This window comes from Polypterus senegalus, chromosome 17 (genome assembly GCF_016835505.1).
Source record: "Polypterus senegalus isolate Bchr_013 chromosome 17, ASM1683550v1, whole genome shotgun sequence".
Lineage (NCBI taxonomy): Eukaryota > Metazoa > Chordata > Cladistia > Polypteriformes > Polypteridae > Polypterus > Polypterus senegalus.
This window is the reverse complement of record NC_053170.1, coordinates 74,902,107-74,914,107: the sequence shown is the minus strand read 5'-3', so window position 1 is coordinate 74,914,107 and position 12,001 is coordinate 74,902,107. Positions and strand designations below refer to the sequence as shown.

Below are 12,001 nucleotides of genomic sequence, written 5' to 3'. Positions count from 1 at the left end.
CGGAAATCATCGGCACATACGAACCGGAAGGGAAACTGGCTTCTTCGTCACCCGAGTGTGTGGTCGTGAAAAGATGCAAAAGTTTGGTAAACTTTTTGGTCATAACCCGATTTGTACGTGATCTGAGGCGTTTGTGACCCGAGGTTCCACTGTATATATAATGAGAGATTTATAATGTGTACTCTGCTGCCCTCTACAGGATCACCATGCTTATGTACATTACCACAGGATCTGTGTTTCACATTCCAGCTGTGATGCCAGAAACATGAAGAGATCTATAAAATTTATAAACAAGTTTTCATAACTCTGCAAAAGTTTATATAAACACTTTCTCTGTTGTGATTCGAAATGTGGCAGAAGGCTGACTTTGACAAAAATCCAAAACATGCTTATTGAAATGAGCAATATATAATTTATTTAGAACATAAGGGTAAAAAGATGGATTTATGCAAATGTACAGATATGTATAAAAATATATACAAATGACAAACACAAAACAAAATTGTAAACAACTTGGTTTAACTTTTTCTCACCTGTAGAAAAAGGCACGTATCGCAGCCATCTCTTATCACACAACTTATGAATCCTAATTTATCAATTCATGAGAGTAAGATGGGTTCTCTGGCTGGTTATAAAGTTCCTGTTGCCAGCACGTGGTGTTAATTTGCTCACTGCAGCTAGCTAGCATTTTCCCTGGCTCAATGACCAGCACTTGGATGCAGACCAGACAGAGAACTCGGTGTGGCATGAGGGTGTGTGAGGTGCTGCCCGTTTTGGGTGAGAAACTAGTAATAGCCAGTACTTATCCTTCACAAGGTTAACACCAATGCCATATTACATTGGCTGGCTTTGTACTATCTATTAAGTTGCAGTTAATAGTTCTCAGAATCGAAGTGTACTTATGGTTTGGGGTGAGCAATGCTAGGTTCCTTTCCTACTTGTCTTTCTCCAGACACGTGGAAGGAGAAATCGGCATACTTTATGCAGGAGGTCATCTTCTCTTTTAGTCCAACCTTCTGGTTGCAAACGGTATTGCAGTTTTCTCTGAGGGTTTTGTACAAAGTGTCGTTGGATGCCAGCAAAGTTATGCCTGCTAAGTCAACTGTTGATCAGTCAGTAACCGTTTGTTAGCAAAGCATGGTTTGCATTCAACGTCTCTCTCGCTCTGTCAGCAGGGTTGGACTAATGGCAACTTCGTCCACCTTATCAGCTATGGGTTCTGGCTACGGGCAACTTCAGTCATTAAACTTTGTCTGATCGTCTTCTCTCTTAGTTCTTTATCTGGGTTCATCAGATTTGGGTTTGATATGGACAGATGTGTGTGTTTTTCATGATCTTTATAACATGTAAAAACAAGAAAACGGTTAAGTATAGAATGGAGAATTTATTTGTGCCTTGGTTTCAAACTGGACTATACTACTTTGTAATGCCTATTCCTTCAAATTCAATTGATTACCTTAACGTGAGAAAAAAGAAGCAACATCTAATCTTCTGATATGCACCTTGTTAGCATTACAGAACAGCATAGACTTGGAAAAAGACAGTGTTCATTTTGAAGGGAGTACTGCTCTCTTGAAGTAAGGCAGCAGTGGAAATCTGTTTGCTCTCAACTTGGAATATTTGTGCAAACTTGGCTTTCTATGTCAAATACCTATGTGTCTAAGCAAAAACCTTGAACCCAATGCCATTTTGCACCTAGAATTTCTAGTTTGTGTGCAATCATACAATACTAGTGCTATCAACTTTATCTGATCTATGCAAAGATTAAAGGAATTCACTGTGATGCAGTTACTTCTAATGTGTGATCTTCGTGATTATGACATGGTGTGTGTTTTTGTATGTACACGGTTTCTACTAGTCCTATAGTGGCATCTCATAAATACCCCCTCATCAGCAGTGGTGATGAGTTGTATCTGTCTTTAGGCAGTGAAATTGAAACGGTCAGTGATACAAAGTGATTCTGCAGAATCCAAAGGAACGATTGCATCACTTGCACATGTGCTGTTTTGTTCATATTAATATTCATTATTGTTTGTATCTTTTATACTTTCTACATTTATTACTTTGTAGTTTAGTGTTGGGGTGGGGGAAAGAACATTTTTGTAATGTTTAGGTTGGACTGGTTTGTTAATAAAGTGGAACATCATCTATCCAATGAGGAACAGCAGCCCTTTTCAGTTTGGGGGGAAAAAGGCCTAGATAGTCTGAATGTACTGTATTGATTCCCTTCATAATTTAAAACTCTCCAGTCATGTCACCTATTCTTTTTGTTTAAATTGAAAGTTCATTCTACATTGCTTTATCCTAGACTGGGTTGTGAGGGCAACGGTCTTGGCAGTGAGGCACATATGTCCCTTTTCCCAGCCACACTTGCCAACTCATGCTGACTCATCCTGTGGGATTCCAAGGTGTTCCCAGGCCATCTGGGAGATGTAATCTCATGGCGAGCCCTGGATCATCCCCCAGCTGGTTGTACCTGTAAAACCTCCACAGGGAGGATTCTGGGAGGCATTTGTATCAGAAGCTCAAACTCTCTCAAGTGGCTGCTCTCAATGCAGAGGGTCAGCAGTTCCATTCCTAGCCTCTCCCAGATGTCTGCAACTTCTAAGTTTATCTCAAAGGGAGAGCCAAGCCATCCTGCAAAAAAAGCTAATTTAAGCTCTTTGTACCTAAGAACCCAATCTTTTGATTTTTACCCAAAGCTCATGCTCTTGGCTGAAGGTAGGGATGTACATCAACTGGTAAATCAAGAGCTTTTCCTTCTGGCTTAGCTACTTTCTTATCGCTACAGATCGGTATACCAACTGCACTTACTGCCCCAATCTGTTTGTCGATCTTGTAATCCCTTTTCCCTGACTTGTGAGCAAGACCCTGAGATACTTAAACTCTTCCACTTGAGGCAGTAAGTCTCCTGCCATTCAGAGAGGTACTGATCCTCATCTCTGCCACTTAGCACTCTGTTACAACTGAATTGCAGCATGTGCCAGAGTTCATAGCCCAATGAAGTAAGCAGGACCATGTCTGCAAAAAGCAGAGGTGCAAATCTAAGGTACCCCGAACTGGACATCCTCCCCTCCTCGGCTTAATCCAGCCTGCTCAAAGCACCCACTCTGTTAAGGGCTGTTTTAATTTGAGGGATACTATCCTACACATTTGCCATCCAAATTTATAAGCAGTACTTTAAAAAGTCCTAATTATTTTAAACAAATACAAGCGCATATCTTAAAATTTGGGAGTGTAATTGCCTCCAGTTTACACAGATCGGTGCATGGCACAAAGAATAACTGGGGTGGTGGCTTCCATCATAGTTTCAAATTCAAAACTTTCATTTTAATAATACTGTAGAACAGAATTACACAATATAATGCCAAGTAGGCTCTGTATTCGTATTTGCACATCAATTCACACTTTTAGCCGTGAAAGCCTACAAGTTGAAATCTGTGCCTAACACAAGCAATCTTCCGCTTGACTCTTAAAATTCTCTACATTGACACTAAAAGGAGTCTTATGAACCAATTATAACCTAGCAGGGGAGAGAGAGAGAGAGCAAGCTATTTCTAATCTATCTTTTTAGTCATAAATGTTAGTGCCAATGTAACGATAGGTTTTGTGGCAATAACTCCTGGAAAAATTGGAAATTAAGGTCAAAGCGGTCTTGTGTACTTAAATTTTAAGATTACAAAATGTCAACAAAAGTTCAGAAGTAATGTCTCCATGACCAAACCTTTAACTTTGTGAGCTGGAATGTGAAAGGTCTCAATCACAAATTAAAGAGAAAATGTTCTCTCACCTAATGGATCTAAACGCTAAAATTGTAGTTTTACAGAAAACCCACTTATTGACAGGTCAAATATTCCATTCCAGCTTTACAAAGAAAACTAGAGGTGTGGGAATTGTTATACATGAACAATCTCATTTGTAGTGTCTGATCTTTAAGGGCAATATGTGGTCATCATGGGTAATTTTATTTAACTGTAAAGTGATTTTGATAAATTTTATAATTGAGCAGGCAAACCTTGCATGCACACACACATCCAAGACAAAATGGTTTCAACCCTTGCAAATACATTTTCTCTACCCTGCTGGTTTACCTATTCAATTGTAAAAGGATGTGTTTTTTGTTTAAATCCTCACATTAATTTAGGCATTGTTACTCCAGACACACTGCTGCACTATGTCCTCTTTTTGCATGTGTTTTGCACACATCCATGATCCGTTATCATAATTTTCCAATTATTCTAAAATTTGGTAACTGTTTAGGTACTGCAAAAATGCATCTATTACTCATTTACTACTATTTAATCAAACCTTAAACACTTCTTGGGTCTTCGTAACATTTATAAAGCATCAATAAAATGTTTGATCATCTCTGCAATGTGACTGACTAACAGTGTCACTTGGGAGTGGTCTGAAGTGGCATAACGGAGACATTTCTCTTGATATTCCATAAATTTGATATCTTGTCAATATTCCCACACTGCACAGAGATGAACAATGAATAAACTGATGTTTTATGAACACCCAAAGAAACCTTTATTACATAAGAGTAAATTTTATAAATGACAACCAAGAAGCAGAGCAGTGTGGTAGTTTGCTTTAAGAGTGTATTAACAGATTTTGAACGCCTGTCCTGTGCCCTAAAAGTATCTTTCACTTCTGATCCTATTCCATTTCATCCTTGATCCTGAGATTTGCTTTTTTAATATAAAATCGTTCATCGTAGCAAAAAAAAAAATCTAATTTCCTTTCTCACGTAGCATAATGGGGAAATAACATATCTATAGTTATTTATTTATTTTTTTTGTATTATAGCAACGGATTTAAATTGCCATTTTTAAAGAGCATTTTCAGTGTCGGGTAAGCATGTTTCGCTACCACAACCAACACTTGTCTTTTGGAGGGTGCTGGGTTGACACAATTCCTAAAACAAAGAGGCAAAAAGAAAAATTAAGTAGTATGATTACAGTGCATATTTTTGTTGCAGCTATAAAGGAGTTCAGTTTGGTTTAAATCATTTTATTTATTTTTAATTTATTTAATAAAAAAAAAGAAAATCAAATTGGACTGCACTTGCTGTACCTTCCACAAGCCATTTAACACTAGAATCCCTGAAGCCTACAAAAAAAGTCAGAGTGCCGGGCCACCTTTTAATTCCTTTGCATCTTTTTGCTTTGCAAATATGTTGATCAGCACTGGCAGCAAGCAGCCTTCTATCCCATAACAAAAACTCATGCCCAGGTGGCAACAGAGCACTGTGGTAGAAACTGCTTTTTGCAACCTCTGAAATAACAAAAGAAATTCACTCTTCTGAGCCATTCTGTGTTGTCAATTGCACTACTTACTGTCTTAGTTTTGCTGTTAATATCACATGTCTGAGTAAATTATGCAAAAATAAAATCTAACACATTTCCGCATAGTATAAAGAAAGTAAGGTTCAAGCCAGACTATGATAAAATAAAAATACAGCTGCTCAAAACTCTCTGCATGGAGGACTTTGATTAAACTTTTGAGGTTGTATGAAGTAGACATTGGATTTTGTTAAAGTTTTAAACATGGTTAACACCAATATTATTAGTGAGGTTTATTGAAGATAGCAAACCTAATAATCCTTTAAAAGCATAGTGCCAAACTGCATTACTATCTTTTCAAAGAATTTATTTATTTTTTTTAAATGTAAATTCAAGAAACTATTTCACTTGTTTATAATGACGTGAAGATCTGGCTTTAGCTAAAAACATGGAGAAATATGTCACATTGTCAAAGTATATTTATTAAAAACATCGTATCCAGTCTTTGGTGCTTAAAGTAATGTATTCACATAAAGAAAGCAACGCATGGCACCCTTCATTTTTTTCCTGACTACAAGCACAACATTCCTCCAGCTTATACAGTACCTCTGAAAGTAACGAGCCATCAACCATGAGCAGACCAGGTATTACAGTTCATCTCCATTTATTCATGTTTTGATTTGAGCGTTTGGTATGTTTGCAACACAAAATGTAGCTGCGTTTCTTCCAAATTTACCAAAGTTCAGCAACTCTAGCATAAAAATGGGATTCAACAAAAGCCTGACGTGCTGAAATGATTCCACAGACAAAATCTTCGTTTTTAAAAGTTTTAGTCAAAATTCAAAGTAAAACTGTTCACACACAAAGACGAAAATTGAAATAGCAAAAAAAAAAGTTCTGTTTAAAGCTTAAATCTTCTTACATTTCAAATCATTACAAATCACTTCAAAACATTTATGAACCACTTCAAAACAGTCAGAAAACTGTATGCCTAGACCATTTTTAAGTTGAAAATGGGTCTTAAAGTCCTTGGGAACTGGGACCTATTTTAAATAACTGACACAATTAACACCATGTATCTCGGTTATAACAAGAATCTCCTACTAACTTAGAGGGGGAAAAGACTATACCATTGTCTAGGACTATGAAAGAAAATTAGTCATATGAAAAGGTTTAGGATTCCCTCTTAATTCTTTGGATTTTTGTTTATCATTCATTGACTGAGCTTTCAAAGTAGCAACTTCCTTTTAATATGACGTGCCTTATGGAAACAGTAGTATTTCAGCAGTGACATTAAGTTTACTGGATTAACAGAAAATATGCAATATGCATCATAACAAAATTAGACAGGTGCATAAATTTGGGCACCCCAAAAGAGACATTACTTCAATGCTTAGTTGAGCCGCCTTTTGCAAATATAACAGCCTCTAGACGCCTCCTATAGCCTTTGATGAGTGTCTGGATTCTGGATGGAGGGATTTTTAACCATTCTTCCATACAAAATCTCTCCAGTTCAGTTGAATCATTGATGGCTGCCGAGTATGGACAGTCTGCTTCAAATCATCCCATAGATTTTTCGATGATATTCAAGTCAGGGGACTGATGGCCATTCCAGAACATTGTACTTCTCACTTTGCATAAATTCCTTTGTAGGTCTCGAACTGTGTTTTAGGTCATTGTCTTGTTGGAATACCCAACCCCTGCGTTACTTTAACTTTGTGACTGATGCTTGAACATCATCCTGAAGAATTTGTTGATATTGGGTTGAATTCAACCGACCCTCAAGACAGCATGATGGAACCTCCACCAAATTTGACAGTAGGTAGCAGGTGTTCTTGGAAAATAACTACATTTTTGCCTAATCAGTCCAAAGCACTTTGTTCCAAAATGAATCTGGCTTTCTAAATGGGCATTTGCATATAACAAGTGACCCTGTTTGTGGTGTGAGTGCTGAATGGGCTTCTTTCTCATCACCCTGCCATACAGATTTTCTTTGTGCAAATTGCACAGAATTGTAGAACGATGTACAGATACACCATCTGCAGCAAGATGTTTTTGCAGGTCTTTGGAGGTGATCTGTGCGTTGTCTGTAACCATTCTCATAATCCTGTGCATATACTGCTCCTGTATTTTTCTTGGCCTGCCAGAACTGGGTTTAGTAGCAACTGTGCCTGTGGCCTTCCAATTCCTGATTACATGTCTTACAGTTTAAACCTCTGAAATAGCTTTTTGTAGTTTTCCCCTAAACCATGATACTGAACAATCTTTGTTTTCAGATCTTTTGAGAGTTGATTTGAGGATCCCATGCTGTCACTCTTCAGAGGAGAGTCAAAGGGAAGCAAAACTTGCAATTGACCACCTTAAATATGTTTTCTCATGATTGGACACACCAGTCTATGAAGTTCAAGGCTTAACGAGCTAATCCAAACAATTTGATGTTGCAAGTAATCAGTATTGAGCAGTTACATGCATTTAAATCAGCAAAATTACAAGGGGACCCAAATTTTTGCACAGCCAGTTTTTCACATTTGATTTAATTTCATACAACTAAATGCTGCTTCACTAAAAATCTTTGTTCAGTAAACACCCCAATACTCAGATGTTCCTAGGAAATGAAAGACATACCACTGTTATCTTTTTGTTAAAAGTAGAGTAAATTATTATGCAGGCTGAAAGGGGTTCCCAAACTTTTTCATATGACTGTATATTCTATTCAAATTACGCAAACACTAATATGAGTTTAACTCGAAGCTTTAACTTTCTAAGACTGGCTCTTACATGAACTATTATTTTCAAGAAACGCATGGTAAGATAATTATGGTTTTCTTTTTCTCGGAGATCATGCTGGCTGGCTGGCTGTCTTTCACTTTTCATCCAGTTACAACCACTTCAGTTATGGACCAACCAGTGCTGTCATTATGATCCAGTCATCTACACTTCGTTCACTAATTGCAGAAGAACTGAACTGCTTCTCTTTCCACAGCCATTGTCAACTTTCTTTTGTGTTTTGTTCATGTTTATATGTGTATGGCTGGTGAGGTTTTGTTTTGTGTATTGCTTATGGTTATTTATAGCCTGTTGATGAATATAGTTTTTTTTATACACTTAATGTATATCTATGCTTTGTTCAGTAATCTTTATTCTCAATTTTTACTTTCATTCTGTTGTTAGATGTCTTGTTAATGAGGACCGTGGGGTGAACAAAGTTTGGTAGTGTAGTTGTCTGGACTTCGACAGTGTGATTCCTTTTGGCACTGGGCAGTGTGCCATTTCATTTTAGTGTGTTTTTTCTGAGGGAGTTGTTACATAGTGGTGCCCCCTTTGAGGATGTAGTTACATTTTAGTCTATAAATAACTATCTGTATTCCTTTACCAACTTCACACAACCTTATACAATAATGTCCTTCTCTTACTGTATGTCCTTATGAGTGAACAGCTGTTTGGTGACAGAGTAGCCAGACCCAATCACATCCTGGTCAAAGCGAGTTTTTTTTACCCTGAATAGTTCCTATTGACTGGAGGAGGAGGAGCAGCAGCAGCAGCCCGCAGCTGTTACCCCCATATTTGAATAGAGCTTACTAAATGGCTAGGAGCTTTCGTTAAATTACACTGCTGATGAAGAGCACTGTGATACAGAAAAAGGGGAATATGGACATCTGTTGCTGCCAGTAATAATGACATGTATGTGAATGCTCGGGAAGTTCACTTTGGACGTGAGAGAGTATAGTGTTTGCAAAGGTGAGACCATCATTGGCAGACCTCGAAGTAAGGAGGCAGCTTGAAAGTACTGGGCTGCAGTCTGTTGCATTTTCAGGGTTTGTAACCCTGGTCTGGCTGGGGGCATTAGGAGTTTTGGAAGGTTAGCAGAGTCTGGTAAGGTGGAGTCATTAGTGTGGTGTGACTTTATCTCAAAGGGTATAGTAAGTATATGGCATTAAAAGGGCATTAGTGGTGGGGCTGGGGGAACGCCAGTCTGCAAAACCACTCTGAGCCTGACCTTGGTATTCTGTAAGCCAGAGCAGCCCTTCCTGTTGTTCAAGGACTGGTGAGGGATTTAGGTTAGGCCAGCTTGGCTCTCAAAGTTCGGTAATCGTCCTTCCACATGTTTACCTACAGAGTCTTGCTAAGACTTTTGCATTGTCTATACTCTAGTTTGGTCGTCATCTTGGTGCTTCACTGGAAGCCATGAGCAATAGAGGGAGGGCCGATCTGATGGCCTTGCTGAATAATTCAGTTGGTAGCAATGATGGGTGGTGTGTACAAAGGGCAGTGAATTAGTCAGGGCGAGCTTATGACCTGCACTTTCTGGGAGCTTCACGAGTGGAGTTCTTCAGCATATTCACTCTTCTCAGCAGGTAGGCTCTCATTGATCCATTCAGTGTAACATGCTTGCAGCCTGGGACATCATGAATTTCTAAAATCCCTGCTATTTTTGCACCAGGAAGGGCATCATATTGCTGGCTTGTTAATTTCCTTGGTGACTTTTTCAAATTTAGTGCTTTTGAGGTGGTCTTTCTCAACAGTGGGTAAATGAAGCCAAGTGGCTTTTTGATCTTCATTTTTGATGTAATACCATGTGCTCAATGCATTCCTAATATTGATATCCTGCCTTCTGTTTCCCTTATCTAATTTACAGTCACTACCTTTTTAAGGTAGAAAATGATGGTGGCCAGTTTGTGCTGCTTCCCTTTCTTGTACTGCACAGCATGGGGAAAGAATGTGTGTCCTTTTTAATGTTGGCAATAGGAGACCTTAAGCCCTATCAGAAACCTGGAAATTTCAAGTTGCACATGTCCAACTCCAATTGGCAGTGGCGGCAGACACAAACTGAGCACTGCCGGGCCGATACCTAGCTGTCAGATGGAAATGGGCCTGCAGCACCTGGCATGTGTAAATTCCATAAATTCAATTTGGCAGCCAATTTTTGTTTGCTAATGCTTTACCGTCTGATAGCTGCTGCACAGGCAACTGGATCAAAGTAACGAATAATAAAATGAAGACATCCCAAATTTGCATAGTGGCTAAGCAAAAAAAAAAACCAAACCCCTTGAAAGTCACTTAGGAGGTAAACACTGGTGTACTGTGGTCTTTTATGCATCCAACAATACAGAGCTATGTTTCAGAGTCTTTGTACCTTTTTTATTCTGGTCTTTTTGTTATGGTTTAAGCAAAGTTTTTTGTTTTGCTTTTTTTTTTTTATTTTATAATTTTTAAGACCTATTTTTCTAATTTTTACACTTTTTTTTTTTTTTCCTTTGGTACTGGGAGCCAAAGGCTGTTCTGGCACGGTCAGGTACAAGCCAGGATTTACTGTAACCTTGGATGTCGCACACTTGGTCCCTACACAAATTAGCACTGTATGAGTATTCTCTCATTTGTAATGAATGAATGAATTTAAGCCTTGCAGACTGAAAAAGCTTGAAGCGAGCACTCGGTATTAAACTTGTAGAAAAACTGAGTGGGGTGAGTGGCTGATTTTAAGTGTGTACATATGACTGCAAAATGTACTGATCAGCTACCTAAATTTGGCCACCCAAAATACTTGTTGCTGTTTGAATGCCATAGTTTTTGAAAGCTGACAAGTTATTGGTGAAATAGGTAATGGTGACTGACTTTTATAGGCACCACTTCATCACCGTTCTGAAATATATTCAGAATAACTAAAATTGCTTTGGTTCTATCAAATGGCAGTCATTTGTGAGATCCTGAAGTGCTACCATAGCATACCTCTCTGTGATGTAGACATTGCCTTGTCAATGAAGACCTTCTCTTTCGTGTCTATGTACTGTTAGTGAAAGAAAAGTTTACTGTGGGTGACTTACCTGTTTCACAAAATTTCAGGGGTGTTACTTCAAAACCCTTGATGGAAATCGAAACTTTGAGTCAGTAAAGGAATTTTAATACCATTTGGCTTTCAAATTCTCCATTATGGCGTGCCTGTTTAAAAAGGCTTGCAAAGACCCAACTTAATGATATCATGCCGATTTTTATTTATTTTTTTCCTCTTGTATTTTAGGGCAAGGTACGTTTCTCAGAGCAGACACCCAAGGAAATAACTCCAAGAGAGCCTGGAGAACATCGTGGTCTTCTGACTCTGAATGACACCCCAGTTGTTTAACAAGTTTCATTGGTGGCCTCAAATCTTTTTCTACCATTCTGGGCAGTAACAGGATTTTTTTTCCCTTCCTTTATAGTTAGTGCTTAGTATGTATTTTTGTAGCGCTTTAAATTTTAATTACCCACCGTCAAGTGACTCTGAGCATGAGTCAGCTTTGTATGCTGTAAATGCAAATAACTCAAAGTTGATGGTGCAAGTCTAAGTTTGTGTTTTTTGTTTTATCTGAGGAGTGCTTTTGAAAAGACACTTGCATGAAGATAAGCCATATGTACAGGATGACTTACTTGTCTCCCTCTCTAATTTTTTTAATAAAGATATACTGTATAATTTTTATCTTGGTCTTGTCTTGATTTCTTTCTTCAAAAAATACTATGTATGTTCTGCAGATATGTGATCACTTGAGTACTTATTTCCCCATACTTTAGTACTACTGTAAGTGATTTTCTTGTAGAAAAACAGCTCATCTAACTTAACAGAATACAATGAAAATGTTGAACAAAGGGCTGTACATATTGTATACACTCCACAGTGGCACTGCCTTTAATAATTTTATAAGCAGTATTTGAATACATCTGTGCTGTTTTTGGTGGTAATA

At 38.1% G+C, this 12,001-nt stretch overlaps 1 protein-coding gene across 1 annotated transcript in view; it reads left to right on the top strand.

Moving 5' to 3' along the window:
* LOC120518118 (keratinocyte-associated protein 3-like) overlaps positions 1–11,739 on the top strand; it is a 58,596-nt gene extending 46,857 nt beyond the window's left edge. Inside the window, exon 6 of the mRNA XM_039740722.1 lies at positions 11,305–11,739. Within this exon, the coding sequence (XP_039596656.1) occupies positions 11,305–11,406 (102 nt within the window). The 3' untranslated portion in view covers positions 11,407–11,739. The remainder of the gene's footprint in view (positions 1–11,304) is intronic.
* The last annotated feature ends 262 nt before the right edge of the window (positions 11,740–12,001 follow it).